At 55.0% G+C, this 26,842-nt stretch overlaps 1 protein-coding gene across 1 annotated transcript; it reads right to left on the bottom strand.

Annotated features, from left to right (window-relative positions):
* EIF3L (eukaryotic translation initiation factor 3 subunit L) lies at positions 1 to 26,678 on the bottom strand. The gene is made up of 13 exons (XM_002723530.5): positions 26,534 to 26,678; positions 26,022 to 26,070; positions 25,218 to 25,428; positions 21,033 to 21,112; positions 18,574 to 18,635; positions 15,973 to 16,042; positions 15,438 to 15,511; positions 10,501 to 10,672; positions 8,104 to 8,258; positions 7,164 to 7,334; positions 5,880 to 6,377; positions 1,000 to 1,080; positions 1 to 211 (listed from the first exon to the last, which is right to left on the bottom strand). The coding sequence occupies exons 1-13, from the start codon at positions 26,564 to 26,566 to the stop codon at positions 173 to 175; spliced, it is 1,695 nt and encodes a 564-aa protein (XP_002723576.1). The 5' UTR covers positions 26,567 to 26,678; the 3' UTR covers positions 1 to 172.
* Positions 26,679 to 26,842: the final 164 nt, after the last annotated feature.

The raw sequence follows: 26,842 nt of genomic DNA, 5'->3' as shown, positions 1-26,842 counted from the left end.
TGGCTCCACAGATCCTTTACTGAGATACTTAGAACATCCCAGTCCTTAATTCAAACACCTCACCAGCCGAGGGGCTGAGGACTGTCCAGGCAAAGGCTTCGCGGTGGCAGCAGCACTTCCTGTCTAGAAGGACATCCAAACAGGTCCCTGACTCCTGTGACTGCGCATGTCCTCAGGGTCTCTGCCCCATCTTCTTCAGGGTTCGATTAAGCTAGAAGAGAAAAGAGACACAGCTGCATACACGGCTTTTCCCAGCCTCCCCCTACAGAGTGCATCACCAGGAGGGACTCAAGCGGCCCGGAGGCCAGGGAAGGAGTGCAGGCGCTGGTGCAGAGCCACCCCCGCGGCTCGTGCAGTCCTTGTTGTGCCTCTGCATGACGCTCCCGCACACTACACTGTGCTTCCATCCCACGGACAGCAGCGGGCTGCAGAGTGGCTGGGCTCGCCAAGGCTGGCAGTCCACTCGGAACAAGCAGCAGCTTCGGCTCTCCCGCCACGAGGACCAGGGTCCTTGGGGGGAAGCAGCCCCAGCCCGGGGCGGGTGGACACTGGGACTGTGCGGCTGCTGCAGGCGGAGCCTGACCCCTGCTGGAGCTCCAGAGCGGCTCCCACAGTGACCACAGAAGGAGCCCACAAGACTCAGCCAGGGCACGACGTGCATGGCGCCAAGTCTGTCTAAACAACCTGCAGGAACCGGCCAGACCTGTCCAAGCTGCAGAACAACGCCAAAAGGGGAGCGATGGAGAGCAGGCAGAGAACCCACCCATATTAGGAAATGGCAGAGAAGGGAAGGCGAGCTGGCCGCCGCGGGAGGGCCTGGAAGGAGACGCTCCGAGAAGGCTGACGCAGCAACCCGCTCCGACCCCAGCAGCCAGCCACTCGAGCCCAGGGGCTCAAAGGGCCAATTTCAGGCTTTTTTGAAAACAGAAATAGGATACAAAAAATTTAAAAACTCCTCCTTCTGTCCCTAGTAACAGAACATTCCCTAAAACCTCTTACCTCTTCGAATTTGTGGATCTGACGGATGAAGAAATCTCCATAGCGCCTGGCGACCTTGGTGTCTGCGATGTGGATCATGTCCTGCGAGGGAACGCGCAGTCAGGGCACCAGGAAGGGGAGGCCACCAACAAAGATGCTCAGTGCTGGGCAAACCCCTCCTGCCTCCCAGGGCCAAAGGCGGAGGCGCGGCTGGGGAGCCGCCCGCGAGAGCATCACCAGCCCGTGAGGAGCGAGGAAACGTGCTTACTTAAGGTACTACGTGACGCATTACTGACGTGCCCTGAATATAACTCAGAACAGAGCCACACGGCTGATTCTCAGAAGTGTTTCATCAAACCTTAGTTGGGACTAGTGAGGCTGGGCCACTAAGGGGTGACAGGTCACTGATCCTGACAAAGCGGAAATGATGGTGGGGCTGACACTGCAGGGAAGGGTAGCTCTCTGGGACTTCTAAATGCAGGATTTAAAACACGGAAAATTGTCCACTAGTGGCATGTGTTTACTTTTGCCAAGTCTGTTCATGTCAGGCACAGCTAAATTCTGCCAAACACACCATTTTCCAAAAGTCGAAAACACCTTTAGTAGAGTGTTCAAAGATGAGCTTTCAAAAACAAACTACCCAGCAAATCCACAAGATCTATACCAGACAACTACAAACACGGCTCCCGCAAACCCTGCACTGCAACACTCACAGCGGCCTTACTCCTCACAGCCAAAGAGCGGAAACAACTCCAGAGTCCAGCAGCCAAGGACGCAAGGACAGAACACGGCCTGCTCAGCCACACGAGGCACGTTACTGACCGTAACAAGGAATGCGGTGCTGGTACACGCGACAGCACGCGCGCACCTGCAAACATGCCTGCGAGAGGCCCAGCACAAAGGGCCGCATGCTGTGAGGCACTGAAATGTCAAGGGAAGAGCCAGAGGCAGGGAGTAGGCCAGTGGTTTGCTGGCAGTGGGGCGGGCAATCAGGAGGGACTACAGGGAAGGGAGTTTTTTATGGGATGCAATGTCCTAGAATCATAGTGGGATGGTTACAACTGTCAAATTTAAAGTGGTGCGAAGCAGTTTAAGCCATCTCCTTGGCTGCTCTCCATGTAATCCAGCTCCCTGCTAATGTGCCAGGGAAAGCAGTAGATGGCTTAAGTCCTTAGGTACCTGCCACCCACATGGAGACCCAGACGGAGTTCCTGGCTCCCAGCATTTATAGCATGTATATGTATGTTGAATTACATTATTTTTGAAAAAGATTTATTTGAGAGGCTGACATTATGGACTGGATGATTAAGCCACCACCTGCTCCACTTCCGAGCCAGGTCCCTGCTAATGCGCCTGGGAAAGCAGCAGAGGACGGCTCAAGCACCCGGGCCCCTGCACCCACGTGGGAGACTGGGATGAAGCTCCCAGCTCCTGCCTGGACAGGGCAGTGAACCAGTGGATGAGGGATCTCTTCCCCAACTCTCTGACTTTCAAATAAAGAAATTGTTTTAAAAAAAGTTTTTTTTTTATTTGAAAGGCAGACTTACAGAGAGGCAGAGGCAGAAAGAGAGGTCTTCTATCCACTGGTTCACTCCTCAAATGGCTGCAATGGCCGGAGCTGGGCCAATTCGAAGCCAGGAGCCCAAAGTTTCTTCTGGGTCTCCCATTGGGATGCTGGCACCAAAGGCTTTACCTGCGATGCCACAGCATGGGCCCCAAATTAATCCTTTATTATTATTATTATTTTTAAGAATCATTCATTTGAAACACACAGCAATAGAGAGGGAACGACAGAGAAATCTTCTACCTGTTGATCCATTCCCCAAATGCTAACAGCAACCGAGGCTGAGCCAGGTCTCCCACACGGTTGTCAGGGCCCAAGCATTCGGGTTATTATCCACTGCCTTACCAGCTGGCACTTGAACTGGCATTAGAACATGGAATGCTAGCATCACAGGTGGTGACAGCCTCACCACTGGACCACAATGCTGGCTTCTACAAACTGCTTTTGTTTTCGTTTTTTTTTGCCAGGCAGAGTTAGTGAGAGAGAGAGAGTTACAGACAATGAGAGAGAGACAGAAAGGTCTTTCTTCCATTGGTTCACTCCCCAAATGGCCACTAAGGCTGGCGCTATGCCGATCTGAAGGCAGGAGCCAGGTGCTTCTCCTGGTCTCCATGGGGTGCAGGGCCCAAGTACTTGGGCCATCCTCCACTGCACTCCCGGGCCACAGCAGAGAGCTGGCCTGGAAGAGGAGCAACCGGGACAGAATCCGGCGCCCCGACCGGGACTAGAACCTGGGGTGCCGGCGTCGCAGGCAGAGGATTAGCCAAGTGAGCCATGGTGCCGGCCTACAAATTACTTTTTAAACTGCATTTTTAAAACAACTGCCCAAAAAGTGCTATTTTCCATTCTTGTAGCATGTTTAGACTAGCAAGCATTCTGAAAACAAAAAAAAATGAAGGATACAATTTAAAAGATTTATTCAGTTATACTTGAAAAAGAGAGAGAGAGAGAGGTCTTGCATTCACTGGTTCACTCCACAGATGGTCCCACCAGTTACAGCTGGGCTGGTCTGCAGCCAGAGCTTCTCCGGGGTCTCCCACACGGTGCAGGGCCCAGGACCGGGCCCTCTTTCGCTGCTTTCCCAGGCGCTCTAGCGGAGCTGGATCAGAAGCGAAGCAGCTGGGACACAAACCAGTGCCATTGGGGTGACAGCGCCGCACGTAACGGCTTGACCTGCAGTGCCACAGCGCTCGCCCAGGACACCAACATGTCTATTGTTAGATTTATTTGAAAGACAGAGAAGGTGGAAGAGAGACGTAGAGCTCTTCTATTCAGTGGCTCATGTCCCCAAAGCCTGAAATGGGCGAGCCAAATCCGGAAGCCAGGAACCCCATCTGGGTGTCCCACACAGTGGCAGGGAACCAAACACCCTCCCAGGCACCCGAGGAAGGAATCAGATGGGAAGCGGAGATGCCGGAACTTCAACTGGAACTCTAATTTGAGATGTGGGTATCCCAAGCAATTCGCTTAAACTCACTGAGCCACAATGCCCACACCAGGATACATTAATTTTTAAAATCTCCTCATAGTTGGGGAGGGCACTGGGGTGCCAGTTCAAGTCCCGGCTGCTCCTCTTCTGATCTAGCTCTTTGCTATGGCCTGGGAAAGCAGTGAAGATGGCCCAAGTCCTTGGACCCCTGCACCCTCGTGGGAGACCTGGAAGAAGCTTCTGGATTCGGATCGGCACAGCTCTGGCTGTTGCAGCCAACTGAGGGGTGAACCAGCGGATGGAAGACCTCTCTCTCTGCCTCTCTTCTTTAACTCTGACTTTCAAATAAAAAAAAATCTTATAGCATTAAAGAAGATCAAATAGTTATTGAAGGGAAAACAAATCATTCTAAGAAAGCACATTTGGGGAGTGAACCACTGAATGAAAGATATCGCCCTCTACCTTTCAAATAAATAATAAAACAATGGACCACGGATAGCACTGGCACTGATTCTTGAAGATTTACTGCTGACTAACAGCAGTCACACAAAATGAGAGCAAACAATTCCAACATAGGCAGTTCAAACACAGGGGGCCAACAGGTTAAGCCACCGCCTACAGTGCTGGCATCCCACATGGGTGCAGTTCGAGTCCCGGCTACTTCTATCCTCCTGCTAATGCACCTGGGAAAGCAGTGGAACAGCCCAAGTGCTTGGAGCCCTGCACCCACGTGGGAGACCCGGATGAAGCTGCTAGCTCCTGGCTTCAGCTTGGCCCGGCCCTGGCTGCTGTGGTCCTCAGGGAGTGAACCAGCGGACAGATGATCTCTCTCTTCCTCTCCCTCTCTCTCCTGCTGTCACTCTGCCTTTCAAATAATAAATGTTTTTAAAAAACAGGAGCAGCACTCAGTACAGTGGTTAAAAACGCTGCCTGGGGTGCTCGCATCCCACACTGGAGTGCCTGGGGCTGAGTCCTAGCTCCTCTCTGCTTCCAGCCTTCTGCTAACGCGCACCCTGAGAGACCACAGGGGACGGCTCAAGTGTCAGGAGACCTGGATTGAGTTCCTGACTCCCAGCTTCAGCCTGGCCCAGCCCCGGCTGCTGTGGGCATGTGGGGAATTAGCAGATGGGAGAAACTCTCTCTGCTTTTCAAAAAAAAAAAAATCTAAAAAAATGAGTAATTTTTTTAATTAAGAAAACTGGCATGCTCATCTACAGTGTGGAAAGTCAGGGTAGCAGCTGCTGAAGGACCTCACAAATCTGAAGGCAGAACCGCTCCTGTCTCATCGGCCTCACCCAGCACAGCTCCTGTTTCTCAACCAGCTCTCTCCTGCCCGGGGGCCTTCACTCTCCTGTTTCCTCTTCCAGGAATGGAGGTGTGGTCGACCCCAGATGTCTGCTGGGCTAACTCCAAACCTCACTGCCCTGGGGCTGGCAATGTGGTGCAGCAGGCATTCCCTATCTGAGGGCCAGCTGCTTCCCAGCTACCCTGTCTCCCACCCAGCTCCCAGGAAAATGCAGCCTGGGAGAGTGGCCCAGAGATGGCCCAAGTACTTAGGCCTCTGCCACCCATGCTGGGGTTCAGCCTGGCCCAGCCCCTGCCACTGTGGCCATTTGGGGAAGTGAACCTAAGGATGGAAGAAGACTAACCTGTCTGTGTCACTCTGCCTTTCAAACACCGGGACTAGAACTGCCCATATGGGATGGCAGCACCCCAGGCAGAGGGTTAACCTACTGCGCCTCGGCACCGGCCCCAACGTGTACCTTTTTTAACACTAGAATGGAAGTGGACATTGCTGACGGATGTATCCTAAATGCCCAGGACAACGACGGGAAGACCGTGTGTCTTAGCCACCAAAAATAAAAAGCAACAGATGATTTACTCATTGCGAGCGGAGGGCAGCCCTACCTTATCTATGTAGAAGTCGACCTCGGAGGCAGACTGGAACTCTCCGTCCAGGGCGGAGATGCCGCTGGTCCACACGAGGTTTTTCATCTTGTGTTTGAAGACGAGCAGCTGGATGCGGAACTCCTGCTCGGTGAGGTCCAGGAAGCCGGCCAGCTTGGCCACGGGCATGGTGGTGTAGAGCTTCAGGAAGCTGCGGATGGTCGAGAGCTGAGCCTGCTGCTGCACTTCGTCCGAAAACACCTTGAGCTGCTGCAGGAAGGGCTCCTTGTGGTAGTTGGGGTGCACGCTGTCGTAGTTGGGCACCACAGGCGACAGGAACTTGGGGCACGAGTAGCTGAAGAGCTCCTCGTAGACCTGGGGGTCGCCCTTCTGCATGCGCAGCATCTTGTCGCCGTACTTCTCCCGCAGCTGCAGGTGGATGCTCTCGTCGATCCGCATGGGGTACATGGTGAGGGCGATGGCCAGCAGGGCGTGCATCTGCTCGTTCTGCTTGTTAATCTGCGGGCAGCGGTCAAACAGACGGACCTGCTGAGTCCCCACGGCCAGCCTGGCCCACAATTCTCACAGGTACACTTTTCCCTCGCACACCAGGCACTTACTGTCTCCTGAAGCCCTCCGTGAGTCCTACTGAGCTTCTGTCCTAGGAACACTTGCTCCTGGGACATCTCCTGGCTTCCTCGCGGGGCCCTGTCTTACTCTTTCCAGTCTGTCTCATGTGCTGAGAGGTCAACCCTTTCCTATCAGTTCGGATCAAGTTACTCAAGCCTCTGATGGTGTATCAATACCAGAATCTAACACCCTGACCCCACAACTCCCTCAGCTCAGTGTGTGTGCCACTGCCATCCTTTCAAATCTCAACTCCTGGGGTGGGCACTGTGGTGCAGTGGGTTCAGCTGCTGCTTGGGAAACCTCCACCAACTATCAGGTGCCAGGTCAAGTCCCAGCTTCTCCAGTTCCAATCCAGTTTCCTGTTACTGCATCCTGGGAAGCAACAGACAACGGCCCGAGTACCTGAGTTCCCAGAGCTCACGTGGAGTCCAGGCTCCTGGGTTCAGCCTGGCCCAGACCTGGCTGTTCTAGGTATTTGGGAAGGAACTAGCACTAACAGATGGAAGATCTTTTTTCCCCCACTTTCTCTGTAGCTCTCCCTTTAAAGTAAGTGGAACAAAAAAATAAAGAAAATAGACATCATGTAGGAAAAAAGCATCTAAGACAGCAAAACGTTCGGAGAGGTTCACGGACGGGCGGCAGGGTGTCGCGGCCCACCGCGCGGACGGGCCTCACCATCTCGTACTTGTACGTCGTCCTCTGGAACATGCTCTTGGTCCTCTGGATGTAGAGGAGGATGTTGGCAAAGACCCGGATGGCATCCTGGTAACGGCGCATCATCAAGTACGCAAAACCAACGTAATAGTAGGTGGTGACCTGGCACTCCGGCACGCGGGAGTACATGCTCTGTGGGAGGAGGTGGAGACACACCTGAGCCCGTTCATTCCAGGGGAGGAGCAGGAGGCGGGGCCTCAGCTCCGCTAAGGGGGGAACACCAGAAGCTGCCCCTACGAAGTAGGACCTGAATTTCCCAGAGAAGTTTTGGCATCAGAGAGTCACCAGGAGTGACATTTTTAAGGCCTCCATTTTCCTAGCTGTTAACCAGGTTAACTACAGGGCACCAGTCCAAAGCTTGCTTTCAGGATTGAGGGTGCAGGGAGCTCCTGGCCAGGGATGCTGGATTTCATTCGGTCGCAGCCAATCTCCAAGTTCCCCCACCCTTCACACTCGTCAGTAAAGTACTGTGACCTCAGGGGGAAAAAAATCTAAAATAAATACTTTATTTTTCCTTGCTTTTTCAAATAAGCACTAACACTGAATGGGCAACTAAGATGGAACCAGATACACACGCACCAAATGCCAAATAAAAACGCCTGTCTTTCTGCAGTTGGGAGAAATGCCCCAGCTAACCACGCGTCTACAGAACTCAATCTCTGTGAGGCTGGCGACGAGTGAAACACAAGCAGTACGAAGCTGCCACTGGGACTCTCTGAAAAGCTCATCGAGGCTGCTGACCAGCAACTGTCAGGAGCCCCCAACATCGCCAGGTGCAGGCTCCCACCCCGCCGCCCGGGCAGAGCCCCCTCATCCCCTGACCGTTTACTCGAGACCAGTTTCTCTGGGAGCAGGTATCCTCTCGGCCCTGGACAGATGGGCCCAGGCAACAGGCAGCTACCTTTTTGTTGAGTTCGATGTTCTCCAGCACCTTGATGGCCTGGTAGTAATCCCCCAGCAGGGAGTGCAGACGCAGCAGCCCCACCAGGCTGAAGTAGCCAAGCATCTTATAGAGGGAGTGACGTCCATACTCCCCAGCCACACTCTCGGGGTCACCTGGAGAGAGACCCACGGCATGTGTTAGCAGAGGAGGCAAAGCGGGCACCTGCTGCCAGCCTTCACTGCTTCCTTCCAGAGCACAACTCTGCTGTCAAAGGCACACCCAGGAACAGTAAGCCCTGCCTCACGCGGATCTGAAATCCAGCAGCAGCCACTGGCTCATTTTGTTGTTGTTTCTGGGGGAGGTGAGGTGGGGAGGGGCAGGTGTAAGAACCTGAGCAGGGCCTCTCAGCGGTCAAGGTTATTCACCAAGCTCTTCCCACCAGCAAGTCTGGAGGTCACAGCCATGTTCCTGCCCTGCACTTGCACTAAAGAACAATTCCTCTTCACAGGAACACCATGATCACGTGCAAGGACCGCCAGACGAGCTGCTCAGGTCTGACCACCTGGCAGACATTTTCTAAAAACAAGTGACATGAGCCCGTCACACTTCAGTGGAAACAGCTGACAAGGTTTGCTGCCAACCTCACATGCAATTTTGAAAAACTTCTCTATGAACTCACAGAGCTTCCAAAGACCTGATAAAGTCAGTGCCAAAAGTAACAATGTGATTTAAAAAAACATGCAATAAAATGTGTCAACATTTGAAAGGTCTTTATAACTCAGCAAACCAATGTTTTATAAAACCAGTATTTTACAAAACTATGTGTACGTGAAGATCAAATTGAGGGGCCGGCTCTGGTGCAGCGGGTTAAAGCCCCGGGGGCATCCCATATGGGCTTTGAGTCCCAGCTGCTCCACTTCTGATCCAGCTCCCTGCTAACGTGCCTGGGGAAGCAGTGAACGGTGGCTCAAGTGCTTGGAACCCTGCACCCACATAGGCGACCCAGAAGCAGCTCCTGACTCTGGGTCAGCTCAGCTCTGGCTGTTGTAGCCATTTGGAAAGTGGATGGAAGACCTCTCTGTCAACCTCTCTCTGTGACTCTTTCAAATAAATTAAAAAAAAAAAAAAAAAAAAAAAAAAAAGCCGAATTGAAGACAGGGCAACAACTGTAATTTCACAAGGCCGGCCTGGTGTGCACCGCATGTCGAGTTTCAGCGAAGTCCACTCTAGCACGTGTGCAGTCTCACAGAAGCTCTGCACCTGGGAAAGCTAGTAAAACCCCTTCCCTCCCTAAACACACGCGTGAGGGCGCATTCCCCTCACCTACTCAGATAAGCCCAGCAGTGCAAGACTCAATGCAGAGGAACAACAGGAACCTGGCTGTCGCCCGTGAAGCCAGACAGCGCAGACTGCCTGCGCAAACCACCACTCTTCACTGAAGAGAATTTCTCAGAACAGATCAACTTTGCAGTTCTCATTATCTGATTATTTTAAACAGTGTATGGGGCCAGCGAGATGGCACAGGAGGTTAAACTGCCATCTGCAAGGCTGGCATCCCATACAGGTGCGGGTTCGAGTCCCGGCTGCTCCACTTCTGATCCAGCTCTCTGCTAACGTGCCTGGGGAAGCAGCAGAAGATGGCCCATGTGGGAAATCTGCAAAAAGCTCCCGTGTGGGGAGCAGCTCGGACTAGACTAAGTTACTGGAATTAAGACTTATTCTATGCACCTGCTCTCCCACAATATGGCGCTGGGAGAGGAGAAAACAGCTTCTACACAGCTGCCTCCAGTTCAACCAATAAACTGTAGGACTTGCTCCTGATTGGAGGAGAGCAGCGTACTCGGCGTGTGGGCAGCCGAGTTGGGATTGGCAGAGGAGGACTATAAAGGAGGAGAGAGACGGCATGCATCAGGAACATCTAAGGGGAACATCTAAGGGGAACACCTGTGCAGCCTCCGAGAGAGCCGGCCGGCGGTGTGCCGCTCCCCTGCGGAAGTGGGGAATGTGGTCAGGGGGAACCGCCCTTCCACGGAGGTGGAAGGGACAGTAGCCAACCCGGGAAGAACCAGCAGCAAACCCGGGGAGGGCCGAGCAGACAGAAGAACAGCGCAGGGTTCAGTGTTGCTCCTCCACGAAGAGGGGGAGCGACACTCCCGCCTACGGCCTGGCCCAGCCCTGGATGAACCAGCAGACAGAGAAGAGCTCTCTGGCTCTCCTCTCCCTCTCCCTCACTGTAACTCTGCCTGTTAAAAAAAAAAAAAAAAAAAAAAAAAGCACACAGCGTTCCCAACACCAGAAATTTGAGAAGTGACTTTCACTTGCAGCACCCGGCTCCCCAGCAGCGAAGGGAGATCCCGATGGGGACGCGGCTGCTCCGGAGCAGAGGCGGGCAGCAGAGTCGGGCTGCGGCCTCACCTCCGCTGGTGTACACCTCCAGCTGCCGGTTGATGTTGGATTTGTCCACCAGCGAGTGCAGCACGTTGAGGACGCTGTGCACGTTCCAGATTTTGGGATTGGAGCGAAGGAAGTCGATCTCCTCCTCGGACTTCTTGGCGGTCTTACAGCGGTACTGGCTGAACGACTGGAACTGTTGAGACAAGGGAAGCTGCAGCGGGACAGACGCAGGTGCCCGCCCGCGCGTGTGACCCCGAGCAGGAGGCGAGGCGGCTCCGGTCTGCGGAAGGCCGATGGTGAGACGCCCCCGCCCACTCCACTGCTTCAGAGCCTGCGCTGTGAACTTCGTGCATTACTGACTACGCTTCTTGCTCCAGTTAGGTGACTCCACTTGGAGTCAAATACAATTTAAGTCACTGACTGTCTCTGGCTGCGAGAAGCACGAGGCCCTCCTACCTGTAAGCGACTGCTCCCCCAGGCCCGACCGTGCCAGGCTCAGGGCAGTGAGTGGCAACGTGGTGTCGTGTGCGTGTGCCTCCCCAACCACAGCTAACGGTCAGTTCTCAGTCTGTGTCACCTTGCCACCAACGGGGACCTGACCAAGTAGGAGGCACGCCCAGGGGCCGCTCCCCAGGGACGGGGGTTCAGAGCAGTGCTCCTAGCTGGAACCAACGCCAGGCCAGCTCTGCCATCACGCTGAGAACGGCCCAGCTGAAGGCTCAGCAGCGCGGGCAGCGGTTTGGACTCCGGCAGCCTCGGATCGACGTGGAGGAGAAGAGATGGTTCTTCGGGTCTAAAATGTGACCTTCCCCTACCAATGTGACACAAAACCGCCCAACTTCACAGTGAACAAAGAGCAACACCAGAAGGCATAAGGAAGTCTCACAAAAAGAAAATGACAATTCAAGGGAAAAAATAGGCAATAATAGTGATGATTACTGCAAGAAAAAGCAAGATTGTCAACATGGAAAATGCCCATCTCTACCACAGGAATATGAATTCAGAGTGCCATTTCTTTCCCATCAAAAATTAAACGAACATCCAGAATAAAAAACAGATGTTCGCAAACGCTGCTGGCAGAGTACAATCTGAGAAACTGCTTTAGAAGGGCAGTTACTATTAATTAAAACTCAGGGGTGGCCATCTGATACCACAGTAAAAATGTCATTTTGCGTGCTCACAACCCATGCTGGAGGGCCTGGGTCCAAGCCCCAGCTCCACTCAGGATTGCAGCACCCTGGGGACACACACCTTGGGAAATGGAGGTGACGGCTTGAGTAGCTGGGTCCCTGCCACCTCTGTGGGAGACCAAGACCAGCTCCCCACTCTTCCTGGCCTAGCCCAGCCCTGGCGGTTGTGGGCATCTGGCAGCTGTGGGGTGAGCCAGCAGAAGGGAGGTTTGTCTAGTCCCTCTTTCAAAAACAAAGGCAGTAAGAATGCTCTTAGCTTCAGGTGGTGGTGTCCCCTTAGCCAAACCTCATCAGCTGTGATGTGCACATTTCACTGTATTTCCCTATACAGAGTTCATCTTACAGCAAACATCCTGGGGCCAGTGTTGTGGCACAGGTCAAGTCATCACCTGCGACAGTGGCATTCCATGAGTGCTGGATTAAGTCCTAGATACTCCACTTCCATCCAGCTCCTGCTAATGCGTTTGGGAAAGCAGCAGCAGACGGCCCAAGTCCTCGGGCCCCTGAGCCCATCGGGGAGACCAGGATGGTGTTCCAGGCTCCTGGCTTCTTCCCGGCCGTTTCAACCATTTGGGGAGTGAAACAACACTTGGAAGATGCCTCTCTATATAAACTCTGCCAAATAAATAAATACATCTTTAAAAATAAACATGCCTAGGTGCTGGCGCTGTGGCATAGCAGGTAAAGCTGCTATCTACAGCACGTATCCCATATGGGCACCAATTCAAGTCGTGGCTGTTCCACTTCTGATCCAACTCCCTGCTAATGCGCCTGGGAAAGCAGTGGAAGATGGCCCAAAGCCTTGGGCCCCTGCACCCATGTGGGAGACCTGGATGAAGCTCCTGGCTTTGGCCTAGCCTGGCCTGGCACCAGCCATTGTGACCATTTGGGGAGTAACCAAGTGGATGGACGACCTCACTCTGCCTCTGCTTCTCTATGGTTCTTTCAAATAAATTTGTTTGAAATAAATTTCAAACAAACAAACCAAACATTCCTCAACCAACAGTTTATTAGTGAACCCTAGAAGATACTCCTCCCTAAGTAGAACACACAAGGAATCCAGTGATTCACTGCTAAGTGGAGACTGAAGACCCCACGTTCATTAGCAGGAGAGGTGTGTCTATACAACATCAGCAAAATGACACAGAACGAAACCAAGGCAGAGGCACGCGCTGTGGCACGGGTTAAGCCACTACTTGAGATGCCCACACCCCTTTCAGAGTGCCAGTTCTAGTTCCGCGTGTTCTGTTTCAGATCCAGCTTCCTGCTAATGTGCCTTGGAAGCAGATGATGGCTCCAGGACAGGGGAGGCCTGGACCAACTGTGGTAGGCCTTCAAGGAGTCAAACAGCAGAAGGGAGTTACTGTTTTTCTTCCTCCTTCTCTGTCACTATGGTTTTCAAATAAATAAACCCTTAAGAAAAAAAAAAAGGCAGGTCTCTATAAAGACACGATGGTAAGTCACTGCAGAAGGTAGAGAGCACTATCTTTTTAAAGATTTTTTTACTTTGAAAGGCAGAGTTAGAGAAAGCACACGCACTTCCATCTACAGGTTCACTCCCCAACTGGCCACACGGCCGGGGCGGGGCCAGAGCAAAGCCCGGAGACTGGATTTCCATCCAAGCCTCCCACATGTATGGCAGGGGACCGAGTATTGGGTCATCTTCCACTGCCTTCCCAGGCTTATTAGGGGGGAGCTGGATCAGAAGTGGAGCAGCCAGGACACACACCAACACCCACATGGGGTGCTGGCGTTGCCCCACCCACCGGGCCACAATGCGGGCGACTAGAACACTACCGTTGTCTGACTGGTGTCTTTATGTGTCCACGTTCATTTACAATTCTAAGAAGCAGTGGTGTGGTGCCTGATGCCCCTGCAAAAGCAGGAGGGGCTCTCACTCTACCCGCAGTTTCAGGAAAAAAATCCTTAGCAGTGAAGCGCCTTCACGCAGTCAGCATGCAGCAGCCAAACTACGCTGTGTGTGACACTCATCTGGCCGAGGGCATCACGCCAGACACCCTGACCCTCCCTGGTCTGTCAGGAAGAGAAAGCACGGGAAGCTCCTTAGCAGAGAACACCAGCTAAGCCCGGGAAGCCATTATCTTAAGAGGGATGAAGCTCCCCAGCCAGGCGATCCCCTTGCGTGCTGAGTCAGCAGCACATCGCCATCTGAGACTGCACCAGGGAGAGGCCCACACAAGCCAGTAAGCCAGGGACAGCAGCAAGGCCAGGGAGAGGGTAGCCGTCACTATTAAAAGCACAAGAAGCCGGCGCCGTGGCTCAATAGGCTAATCCTCCACCTTGCGGCGCCGGCACACCGGGTTCTAGTCCCGGTTGGGGCGCCGGATTCTGTCCCGGTTGCCCCTCTTCCAGGCCAGCCTTCTGCTGTGGCCAGGGAGTGCAGTGGAGGATGGCCCAGGTGCTTGGGCCCTGCACCCCATGGGAGACCAGGAAAAGCACCTGGCTCCTGGCTCCTGCCAGGATCAGCGCGGTGCGCCGGCTGCAGCGGCGGCCATTGGAGGGTGAACCAGCGGCAAAGGAAGACCTTTCTCTCTCTGTCTCTCTCTCTCACTGTCCACTCTGCCTGTCAAAAAAAAAAAAAAAAAAAAAAAAAAAAAAGCACAAGAGCCTGGGGCCGGCGCTGTGGTGCAGCGGGTTAATGCCCTGGCCTGAAGCGCCGGCATCCCATACGGGTGCCAGTTTGAGACCTGGCTGCTCCACTTCCTGGGAAAGCAGAAGATGGCCCAAGTCCTTGGGCCCCTACACCCGCGTGGGAGACCCGGAGGAAGCTCCTGGCTCCTGGCTTCAGGTCGGCGCAGCTCTGGCCATTGCGGCCAACTGGGGAGTGAACCAACGGATGAAGACCCCTCCCTCTCTCTCTCTCTGCCTCTCCTCTCTGTGTAACTCTTTCAAATAAATAAATAAATCTTAAAAAAAAAAAAAAAAAAAAGGCATGAGAGCCTAACCCTGAGCAAGACACTCACCAACCACGACCTATCAGTACTTTGCATTCACAAAGCCTCTCGGGTCCAGTCATGTCTTTATGAAGACACTGATACCCCCTGAAACACCCAGTGAGAGCGACGTGGTCCCCATAAAACACAGGGGAAGGCATTCTCCTCCCAGATTCTCTGTTTCACTTTTTCACACATATAATTTCTATAGAATAAGACTGGACTAAATAAACAAAAGGAAAATAACGATAGCCTTGACAGTCATCCCAAGACACATTATCACAAGACGACGTGAAGCACCTGATCCCTGTCATCCTCCCAAAAATCCTCGTTTCAGAGACGAAGAACCCAGCACGGTATGCTTACGTGATGCGCCAACATCCAGGGCCAAGAGAGAACGAAGGCGCAGCACAGACACCACGCTTCACAGCGTGCGGCTCTTAGCAGAATCTCACCAAAAGCAGCCCAGGGCAGGTGATTAACGCATCCGCGCTGAGCCCCGTCACAATCAACAAGGACATTTCCATTCTATTAAGAGCTTAAATGACACACCCCTGTGACTGGGGGCAGCCCAGACACCAGACCCCGTGTACTTCCTTCCCAGTCACGTGAGAACTGGGTGGAAATCCGCGCACCTCTCCTCACTTCCAAGCTCATGTCTGGAGCGCAGGCCTCTCTCTAGCAGCCAATCTGACCTGGAGCCCACTGCCATGGGCTATTTTATCTACACTGGGAACAGTTTCACAAAATGCAATGGTAGCCACGGCTCCTTGCTTGGATCGGTTGTCTCCAATTAGGCTCACAAAATAAATACCTGGTAGATGAACTCATCGATGATATCCCAAAGCCACTGGTTGGGAAGTTCAAGGGGAGCAGGACCATCAGCATCTGTGCAGGAGATCAGAGAAGTCAGACACAAAGCGATGGCGTGGCCCACAGACTGCAGAGCAGCCCATGGGATTTCTCTTTTTAATGTTTATTTTTATTTATCTGGAAGGGGGAACAACAGTGAGAGATTCCACCTACTGGCTCGTTTCCTAAATACCTACAATGGTCGGGGTGGGGCAGGTTGCAGTCAGAAGCCAGGCCCTCCAGTACTTGGGCCATTATTGCTGCCTCCCAGGGTGTGCATCAGCAAGAAGCTGGGTCAGAGGCAGGCAGTCTGATACGTGACACAAGTGTCACTTAACTCACGGTACCGCAACACTTGCCCCTGTAATTTCCCTCTTAAAAGGACGATAAATCACACAAGTCCTCCCCTCTTCCCGCGTGCACATCAAACCCTGCTAAAAACAGGAGATCGATGCCAGCCCTCGTGACCTGACCTCTCGGCTCAAGCCCAGACTCACTAAGAATGTAGTTGAAGAGATTGCAGTAGTTGTAGTAGGATTCAAACCTCTGTGCCAAGGAGGGCCCCCCCTGTGAAGAGAACACAGACATCAGGACACAGGTACGGAACTCAAATGTGTCTTCCCCGTGGTCCACCACGCTGAGGACAAACGGAGCCGCAGCTGTCTGTCCTCTCCACCTCGACCTGCCAAGACTCAAGTGAGAGGGAAGACGGTAAGTTCTCCAGTCTAAGTGGTGCTGGTCACTGGGCCACGCGGCTACATGTCGTGGCGTGGAACTGACCCTAAGAGAACAGGTGCGGTCTGGCAGAGAAGGCAAAGTGTTTCAGAATAACAATGCCAACAAAGGCAGAGGTAAAATCACGGCGCTTGAGGGGTACGGAGTCCAGGCGGTCACACTTCACTGAGCTACCCTGGCGCAGAGGACCAGCAGGGAAGAGGTCTTACCACTTCCAATACAAGACTGAAGCCCGGGGTCGGCAGGCCCCCCTCCGTCTGTTTTGTTGGGACACAGCCATGTCCACTGCTCATGGCTACTGCAATGGTGTCGCTAAGATTCAACACAGACCGCCAGGGCCTGAAAGCCTAAATACTTACTACCTGCTCCCTCAGGGCGCCGCTGACCCCCGAGACTTCATGCTGCTGGCAAATGACCGGCCAGACCGCCCTGAGCTCGGCATGATAGGCTGAGCGGGGTGCTCTGTGACTGAGTGAGAACGAGGCACATCCTAGTCTCGGCGCTGCCACTTCCTAACCGGGGGTCCTAACAAGGAACTTTACAAGACATCGCAAGTAAGGCACTGTGGCTCCAAGTGCTGCACACAACAAACGCTCACTCGGTGGAAGACCTGCCCAGTGGTTAAAGCTGGTCACAGATGTGAGTGCGCACCCAACCAGCGCCAAACACTGCTGAGCCTTTAGCTACAGCTCAGACAGCTGCATTATGGGTTCCGATGCCAGGTCTTCCCAAAGCAGTGCGTACACAGTGGCTAGATTCTGACTTTCCACGAGGTCCTTAACCTTGAGCAACAATAGAGAAGGCGGTCAGGGATCCCACGGGGTGCCGGCGTTACTCGGGCAGCTGGAACACCTCCAACCACCAGCACTGGTGAGGACGGCTCCTGTGGCCGGGGCAGGAGCCTCAGTCAGACCAGTGGTCCGAGGTGAGTGGGAGGTGAGTGGACTGTGGGAAGCGAGGACGTCCTTAGGTGGAAAACAATCCGAAGAGCGATCATGGGTCCAGTTTCCTTTGTTCACTCAGCACACACGTGTTCGTGTCACAGCACATCAGACATTAAGCTAGGGACTGGATGATAGCAGTGGGGACATAGTCCACATCCTGATGGAGCGAACCTCTAGTGGAAGAAGCAAAAAACCCAACAAACACAGAATAGAATGGGCAGTGTTAGTGCTCTCAAGAGCCAAAGCACGGCTAGGGACCTAGGAAGGGAGGGGAAAAGTCGTAAGAAATGAAACTGGCCAGCTCAAACCGAGCCAAGGCTAACACCGGGGATTTCAGTGTGAGGGTGGCCATGACAGGACTGTGAGAGTGGTGCGGTGACACCATGTCTCGAAATGTGGAGGCTGGCTAGTGTGTGAAGGAACAAGCGGACAAGGTGGGCACCGCCATGAGGTGAGCAGCAAGTGAGTCAACCAGGCCAGCAGGATAATGGCGGGAACACAGGGAGCAGCAGCAGTGCTGAGAAGTACTTGGTTCAAGAACTGTGGTGGAGACAGAGCTGAACAGAGCAAGGCTGGATGTGAAGTCAATCAAGGATAGCGGCAGGGTTTCCAGTCTGCTGAGTGTGGCTGGAGGTGTCCCTCCCTGACGTGACACACGTGGAAGATACGGGCTAAGGGGAAGATACAGGCTAAGGGGAAGATACGGGCTAAGGGGAAGATACGGGCTAAGGGGAAGATACGGGCTAAGGGGAAAAGGCTGTGTTTCCAGCACTTGGAGTCTGAGATGACTACCAGCAGCCGGCTGGAGACACTGAGTGGTGCTGCACGGACAAGTCTGACTTAGGGGAGCACTGGGTTCAGACAAGGTCCGGAAGTCATCAGAGCATGTGGTATAAGAGACTTGGGGTACAAGAACAGGTCAGCGAGCGCCCCACGTTGCAGTAGTGTGTGGAACACTGGTGCTCCAGGACGGGTCTCAGGTCACGGAGTTTTACCACCGGCTAGTTCCGTAAACGTGAGACCTAGGAACCTCTGGCACCTCTGCTGTCAACGCTGCAGGACGGCTGTAAGGGTCCCAGCCGGTCCCAGCACCGGGCCTGGCACAGCCAGTGTGTGTGCTCGTCACAAGGAAGGGAGCCCAGCAGCGACGCCCCGCAGGGAGGAGGCAAGGGCGCCCCACACAGAGCTTGAGACCGAGCACACGGCGATGAGCGCCCAGTCAAGGAGACGTGCGGAGACAGAAACCACAGGGCAGGCTGTGTGGGCTCGCCCTGGGTTACACAAGTCCCTCTCTATTTCTTAGAAGAAAGCTCTGGACACACGCCTATCACTGCTGGGTGCTGACACAGCATACACCAGTGACTGTGTTCCCAGGGTGAACGGCAGGTGCAGACACCGCTGGCAGCTCTGGGTACTCACACTGACTTTGGCGTAGATGTGCCTGTAGTATAGCTCCTTGTACAGAATCAGGAAGACAGCATCTGAAAAAGACAGCAGAGTGTCGCTTGAGTTTTGGCAGGGGAGGGATAAAGGCGATTTCAGAAGCTAAGCAATACCTAAACTTCATGCTCACGCTTAAAATATACACCAAGAAATCCACTTCTCATTCCATTCTACTCTGTCAACCTCTCCTAGTCTCATTCAGGCCTGTTTTTCTTTGCTATTTAGACAGCAGCACATAGATGGCAGAGCTCCACACAGGGTAACAGACACTATCAAAACTAAAACACATGCGCCTTCCACACAGAAACCCTATTTAAAAGAACCTAACGTGACACAACGCAGCCTTAGGTATCGGTGCCAGGCAGAAACAATTAACACAGCAGGCCCAAGACTGCTGCCCTTAGAAATGCCCACTTGTGGCCGGCGCCGCGGCTCACTAGGCTAATCCTCCACCTTGCGGCGCCGGCACACCGGGTTCTAGTCCCGGTCGGGGCGCTGGATTCTGTCCTGGTTGCCCCTCTTCCAGGCCAGCTCTCTGCTGTGGCCAGGGAATGCAGTGGAGGATGGCCCAAGTGCTTGGGCCCTGCACCCCATGGGAGACCAGGAGAAGCACCTGGCTCCTGCCATCAGATCAGCGCGATGCGCCGGCCGCAGTGCGCTGGCCGTGGTGGCCATTGGAGGGTGAACCAACGGCAAAGGAAGACCTTTCTCTCTGTCTCTCTCTCTCACTGTCCACTCTGCCTGTCGAAAAAAAAAAAAAAAATGCCCACTTGCGAGACTGGCTGGCCCCTAGAACCCGGACTTCAGGAGGGTTCCCGCCATTCCCTCACTGACGAGGAGCCGACTGCAAGCTTCGTGCTGAATGCCTGCTTTCCTCCGGGAGTCTGAAATGCTCGAACGTTAGGGGGGGACCCTCTGTGACCAGGCTCCAAAAACTCCCCAGACAAGTCTCTGATGCGCTTCCGTGGACGACAACACTTCCACATGTTCGCACAAGGCACTGCCAGATGGACCGAGTCCCACACAACCTCATGGGAGCTCACGGAGGGGACGCGCGTGCCTGGTTTCCTCTGGACGAGCCCCCAGTGCTTTCTCCCTCTGTGGGTTCGGCTTTGTATCCGGTTGTTGTAAACCCTCACGGCTGTGGGTTCAGCTACACACGGAGTCCCCAACTCCTCCCAGCCAGCCAGCAACCCTGGGGATGTCTTGGGGATTCCCAGAGATGCAGAATGCCCCCCAAAAATAAAAGTAGGAAAAAACAAGGGAGAGAAAAGGGAGCCTAGTCTGTGTAAAAACCAAGAGTCACTCACATCTGCTTCTACAGCACAGGCTATCACAGAAAGAGAAAGAATGGCACGCTAGCTGTCTTGAGAGACTGAGACTTGGACAGGAGGAGGTTTTCATTAACAATAAAAATCTCCTTTACACTATGAGCTCTGTGAATCTTTATCCATTCCAACATTTACCTATTTCACAAGACTCCCACGGTGCTCAATATATACAGTGTGACATTCTATATAAATAGAACACAGCGTGAGTCTGAGCCACACTGCAAATGCATTTATTTCAGGGTAACTTATAAATCTGCCTAACGATGACAACAGTGAGCATTAGCTGTAACAAAAAAAGTGGAAGATCCGTACATTAAGTACCATAAAAAAACCGCTCGGAGAAACCGAAGACCCACATGAATCCACACCTGCAGATCAGAGGGCGTGATACTGCCAGGAGGCCAACAGTCCCCAACCCTGCTCAGACTCAACACGATTCCCATCAACGTCCCTGCTGGTTCCCTCGCACACACTGATGAGCTGATCCCAAAATCCACATGGAAACCACGGGACCCAGAACGGCCAGAACAGTCCTGAGCAGAACAAAGTTGGAGGACTGACACTTACTGATTTCAAATGCACTACGAAGCCAGTTAGCTAGACAGTTTGGTACCAGCATAGGACAAGCTCAACAGAACTGAGTCCAGAAGTCAACCTTTACATTAAGATCAACAGACACCGACAACTGTGCCCGACAACTCCGGGTGGGAGAGAATGATCTATTCAAACAGCGGCGCTGACACAGCCGCACAGCCACATGTGAACAAAGATACAGCACGTCATCTAAGACAGTGCTGGGCGGGAGGCTACGGCACCCACTCCAGCGACTGGAGTGACCCCCAAACTGCAAACCGACAGGGAACCGGGTCGGGACAAAGACCTCCCTTTAGGCTTTCGCTACACAGAAGAGCTCTGTCCCCTCTTACAACACTCGACCCTCCTCCAACCGGCTGTACCTTATCACGGGCCTGCTATGCACCAGGTCTGAAGAAAAAGGCGGGCATAACAGACACGAGCCTCGTGAGGCTTCCGTCTGGGGACCCCCAACCGTAGGACCCCACGCAGCATACACACGGCGGGCGGGGGGTGGGGGGTCACACCTACCGTTGCCAACCTGTGGAGCAATGGTTTCAGCCTCCGGCCACGGTGTGTTCTTGAAGAATCTTTCAGTCAGTTTGGTCCAGCTGAAAACCAAGCAGAGAAGCTCCACAACTTCAAAGCAGGAAGGACCCACGAGAGCCAACCCCAGCTGCAGAGAGGAGGACCCGGGCTCGGGAGGGCAGGACGTCATGGGACGGGCCAGGCCCCCCACCGCAGCCGTGAGAGTGCTGCTGTTCTCTCTGCCTCTGCGCCACACGCTCAGGAACCCAGCGGCTTTCCAGGATCACGTGACTGTCACGAGCCGTAACCACACTGAGCTCCCTGGCAGAGCAGTTACTTCAGCCAGCCCGAAGCACACGCTGCTCCCAGCGCTGTGCCTCTCCCCAGCCTGTCGGCTGTGCCACACACACAGGCCGCGGCTGCTGGGTTTCTTCCTGTGCCCATCCCCTTAGCAGCCACTTCAACTCGGCCCGGCCCGGCCCAGCCCGGCCTCTTCCCCCTCTTTCAGCCCCGGGCGTGAAACAGAACAAAACGGCAAGTTTCTCAATACGGCGACAGCGCTCTACACACACCAGTGCCTCGTTCTCATCCCACTGCCATCGGCCGCCGCCGGCACTGCCCGAAGCCGCCTTGTTAGGGTACAAGGGCCCTCTGAGGAGCCGACTCAGCTGGCTTGGCTCCCACCCTGAGCTCACCACAGCACTTGGCATCTCTTGATCACTCCCTTCTTCAACTTTCTTTGGAAGATTTTTTGGTTGCCCCGACATATCTCTGCTCCTTCTCTACTTCCCTGCCTTTTTTTTTTTAATTAAAAAAAAAAAATCTGTTATTTAAAATGCAGAGATGCAGAAAGACAGGGACAGACACCGACAGATCTTCCATCTCACTCCCCAGATGCCCACACGGCAGGGCTGAGCCAGGCTAACTCAGGAGCCCAAACTTGAATCCTCCCAGGTCCTTGGCCACCACCTGCTGCCCCAGAGCGAGCACCGCAGGAAGCTGCGACCCGAAGCAGGCTGCACTGGAACCCAGGTCCTCCGGCACGGACTGCAGGCATCCCACGCAGCATCTCCGCCGCTGTGCCAAAACCAGCCCCCTCCTGCCTTTTAAGAAGTCTATTCAGGGCCGGCGCCGCGGCTCAATAGGCTAATCCTCCACCTTGCCGCGCCGGCACACCGGGTTCTAGTCCCGGTCGGGGTGCCGGATTCTGTCCCGGTTGCCCCTCTTCCAGGCCAGCTCTCTGCTGTGGCCAGGGAGTGCAGTGGAGGATGGCCCAGGTGCTTGGGCCCTGCACCCCATGGGAGACCAGGAAAAGCACCTGGCTCCTGGCTCCTGCCATCGGATCAGCGCGGTGCGCCGGCCGCAGTGCACCAGCCGCGGCAGCCATTGGAGGGTGAACCAACGGCAAAGGAAGACCTTTCTCTCTGTCTCTCTCTCTCACTGTCCACTCTGCCTGTCAAAAATTTAAAAAAAAAAAAAAAAAAAAAAAAAAAAAATTAAAAAAAAAAAAAAAAAGAAGAAGTCTATTCAGGGCTGTCACCGTGCCAGGGGTTAAGGCTCCGCCTGCAGCGCCAGCATCCCGTATGGGCACCATTCAAGTCCCGGCTGCTCCATTTCCAGCCCAGCTCCCTGCTAAGGACCTGGGAAAGCAGTGGAAGATGACCAACTGCAGCAGACACGGAAGGAGCTCCTGGCTCCTGGCTGCGGATCGGCCCGGCTCCAGCCACTGCAGCCATGTGGGGAGTGAACCAGGGAGTGGGAGACCTCCTGCATTTCCCTCACTCTCTGTAACTGTGCCTCTCAAATAAATAAGTAAATCTTAAAAAAAAAAAAAAAAAGTCTATTCATTTTTCATTTGAAAGGCAAAGTAACAGAAACAAAGACATAGAAAGAGATAATCTATTGTCTGGCTCACTCCCCAAATGCCCACAACAATCAAAGCGAGGTCAGGCCAAAGCCAGGAGCTAGGAACTCCATCGGGGTCTCCCAGGCGGGTAGCAGGGCTCAGCCTGGGAGTGATCCCCTGCTGTCTCCCAGGTGCATTAGCAGCCAGGAAGCAGAGGCAGAGGCCAGCCTCGAGCTTCGGCACTCCAATACAGGACACGGGCTGTCCCCAAATGGGGCTTAGCCCGCTGTGCCACTACCTACCCCTTTTTCTGTCCTAGCTCCTTTACTGGTTCCTCTTTCGTTGCCTGCCCGCCCACCACTAAAAAGGCACACTTCCCAAGGGGCCAGCCATTGCTGTCACCACGTTCTCCTAGGGAAAGATCTGTCACACGCTTGGGCTCCGCCACCTCCCGGCCTATCCTCTCCAGCTACAGGAGCTCCTGGAACGGAACACCGGGAGCCGCATCTCAACCCAGGTCTCCCCGTCAGTGGCACGGACCCACCTCGCTGGGCCGTCACCGCTGTCTCCCTGGGTGTGCGTGAGCGGGAAGCTGGGTCACACATGCAGCCAGGACTGAAGCCCAGGACTGCGGTATGGAACCCCGGCATCAAGAGGTGCACCAAGTGGCTGGCCTGATTCTTTTTAAACCCTAACTATAAATGGAAATAACACTTTAGATAAACTTCCACTATTTCCATTTTTTAGTTACTGAAGCTCCTGAATGAGTTAAAACCCCACGTGTGGCCGCCGCTGTGTCTGTACTGAGCTGCTCTCCATTTCTAACCAGGCAAACCAGGCACTGAGGGGAGACAGGGGAGATCAACTCCCATTCCCTGCCCAGCAGCTGCTCCCTCCCCTCGGCTCCAGGCATCACCCACTCCGTTCCCCTGGTGGTGTCTTTCCTAACCACCCCAGCCTCTGCCCAGGCTCCTCTGATACCCCTACACAGGGCCACCCCGCAAACCGCTCCAGAGGGGCGGTACCCGCACAGTAGTCAAGACACCACGAGAGGTCCCAGAGTTCCCTACCAGGGTGCCCGGGGTCAGGTCTGAGAGGTCCCAGCGTTCCCTACCAGGGTGCCCGGGGTCAGGTCTGAGAGGTCCCAGCATTCCCTACCAGGGTGCCCGGGGTCAGGTCTGAGAGGTCCCAGCGGTCCCTACCAGGGTGCTGGGGTCAGGTCTGAGAGGTCCCAGCGGTCCCTACCAGGGTGCCGGGGTCAGGTCTGAGAGGTCCCAGCGGTCCCTACCAGGGTGCCGGGGGTCAGGTCTGAGAGGTCCCAGCGGTCCCTACCAGGGTGCCCGGGGTCAGGTCTGAGAGGTCCCAGCGGTCCCTACCAGGGTGCCGGGGGTCAGGTCTGAGAGGTCCCAGCGGTCCCTACCAGGGTGCCCGGGGTCAGGTCTGAGAGGTCCCAGCGGTCCCTACCAGGGTGCCGGGGTCAGGTCTGAGAGGTCCCAGCGGTCCCTACCAGGGTGCCGGGGTCAGGTCTGAGAGGTCCCAGCGGTCCCTACCAGGGTGCCGGGGTCAGGTCTGAGAGGTCCCAGCGGTCCCTACCAGGGTGCCCGGGTCAGGTCCAGGCTCTGCTCCGGGAGGCAGTGGGTGATGACAACTGGCTGGGTTTCTGTCACCCACTTGGGAGATGTGGACTCAACTCCTGGTTCCTGACTTTAGTGCACCCCAGGGCCTGCCTGCTGTGGGCATTTGGGGAGTGAACTGTTGTGCCTTTAAAATAAATAAATAGGGAGCCTGAGCTTTAGCGCAGCAGGTTCAATCCCCAGCCTCCAGCACCAGCATCCCACATGGGTGCCGGTTCGAGTCCTGGCTGCTCCACTTCCCATCCAGCTCTCTGCTGTGGCCTGGGAAAGCAGTGGAGGATGGCCCAAGTCCTTGGGCCCCTGCACCCACACGGGAGACCAGGAAGAAGCGCCTGGCTCCTGGCTTCAGATCAGCTCAGCTCTGGCCCTTGTGATCACTTGGGGAGTGAACCAGCAGATGGAAGGTTCCCTCTCTCTCTGTAACCTTTCTACCTCTCTCTACAACTCTTTCAAATAAATAAAAGAAATCTTTTAAAAAATTAATAAATATGGTGCCGGCGCTGAGGCATAGCAGGTAAAGCTGCTACAAGTTTCTGGGGATAAAGTCCAACACAGCAGTGTGCCTGTGGCCTCATCGGTCATCAGCAGTGTGCCTGTGGCCTCATCGGTCATCAGAGATCCCCCAGCACTGGGGAAAGCCATTCAGCATCAGCCGCACCACAGGCCAGTCCCACCCAGAGGGCGGGCACGGTCGCCGGCGGCCCACACCTGTTCTCATAGATGTCCTGGATCTCGTACACCTTCTGGTCGATGACGTCGCTGGAGACGCGGCTGGCCTGAAGCTCGTACACCTTCTGGTCTATCAGGTCCGAGACGGTTTTGTGGAAGTACTGGATGAAGTTTCTGATGACTTCGGGGATCACCTGATAGGTCTGCTGTTCGTACTGGCGCTCGTAAGCCAGGTCCTGCTTGGGGTCTCCTGCAGGGCAGAGACAGGCAGTACTTAGAGTGCTTTCAGATCCGCACAGACACAGACGGCCGGGGCAAAGGCCACGACCACCCACACGCTGGCAAAACTCCCCGCGGCACAGAACAAGCATCAGAACTCTACGTCTCCCAAGCCACGCGGCTCCCTGCCCTTGCTCCCCGGGAGCAGCCGGCACTCCCTAAGCTACTTTTCACTCCTCATCCCTTTTGCCCCCTAGGATCAACGTACGAGGTCAAGACCCTTGTCGTGCGCCCAGAGGTGCCCCGAGGGCCCCCAACAGTCATGTCTACTGGGGCTGGGGGTTCAGTGTCACTTTGCCAGTTCTAAATCTCACTGGCGTTAAGCTGTGATTCGCCAATGGAGCCAACAGAATGGGAGCTCCCCTATTCACTAAACACCTGCCACCTTGTAACTATACGGCCGGAGTGGCTGCCTGGAGGAGGCCACCTCAACTGCTACCAGGATTACCAGCAGCGCCTCACAGGGCACAGCTGGAACACCCCAGGTGACTACTGAGTCCGGCCAAGTGTCTGGCCCCAAGCAGGTGCCCGTCAGTCCGCCCAGCAGTCCCAGCCCGGCCTCACCTGTGTGCATATCATAGTCGCTCGGGTACGCGTAAGGATCGTAGACGGCCTACGAGGAAAGAGACAATTCATCAACCCAAGATGCTCGCCCCGGCGCCCGGCCGGCGAGCACGCGACACCGGCTCCTGCGCCAGAGGCCCGGGAGGACAACCGGACAGTGAGACCCGGCATCAGGCGTGCAATGAGGCAGGTCGCATCCGGCGGACCCCAGACCACAAAAAAGAACAGAGCTACACCAACACGCGGCCGTCTCGTCGGCCTGGTCGCCCCCGGTGCCGGAGACGGGGACGACGAGCGGACGGGACGCCCCAGGAGCACTGGCAGAACCGGGGCTGCGAGGAGCCGGGAGCTGGGGCGGCGGCACGGGGACAGCCCAGGGAGGCAGGCCGCGGCTGATGGCGGCCCGCGGCGGGCTCCGTCCGGGCCGGCCCCAACACCGCCCCCCGCGCCGGGACCCGCCGTTCCAGGGAGCCCAGGGTGCGGAGGCAGCCACGCGGTGAGCGCCACGTTACCTCGGACTCGTAGTCATCGGCGGGGTAAGACATGGCTGCGGCGCTCGCGAACACCGCGGGAGAGAGCGAAGAGAGCGACCCGCGCGTGCGTCGCGGGGCCGGAAGTTCGGCTCGCCTCGGGCCTGCCGGGAAAGCGGAAGTCTGTGCGCAGCCGCCGGCAGGCCGAGGGAGCCATGTTAGGAGGGGCGAAGGCAGCGCCGCCTGAAGTGTTCTGCCTTCTTCAGACAAAGGCTTTGCGGAAAGTGTGAGTGTACAGCAGCGATGTAAATTCAGAGATCAGGACGTGAAGCGTTCGTCGTAAGGGATGGG

Source organism: Oryctolagus cuniculus, chromosome 11 (assembly GCF_964237555.1).
Source record: "Oryctolagus cuniculus chromosome 11, mOryCun1.1, whole genome shotgun sequence".
Classification (NCBI taxonomy): Eukaryota; Metazoa; Chordata; class Mammalia; order Lagomorpha; family Leporidae; genus Oryctolagus; species Oryctolagus cuniculus.
The sequence above is the reverse complement of the archived record's forward strand: the minus strand, read 5'-3'. Positions and strand labels throughout refer to the sequence as shown.

Bases quoted from the DNA above. Each gene is read 5' to 3' on its own strand.
- EIF3L (XM_002723530.5), bottom strand. From the start codon at position 26,566: ATGTCTTACCCCGCCGATGACTACGAGTCCGAG. The intron at 25,429-26,021 runs GTGAGGCCGGGC...TCTGCCCTGCAG, and splicing joins CGACTATGATATGCACACAG to GAGACCCCAAGCAGGACCTG. The intron at 10,673-15,437 runs GTATTTATTTTG...TTGTCTCAACAG, and splicing joins TCGATGAGTTCATCTACCAG to TTCCAGTCGTTCAGCCAGTA.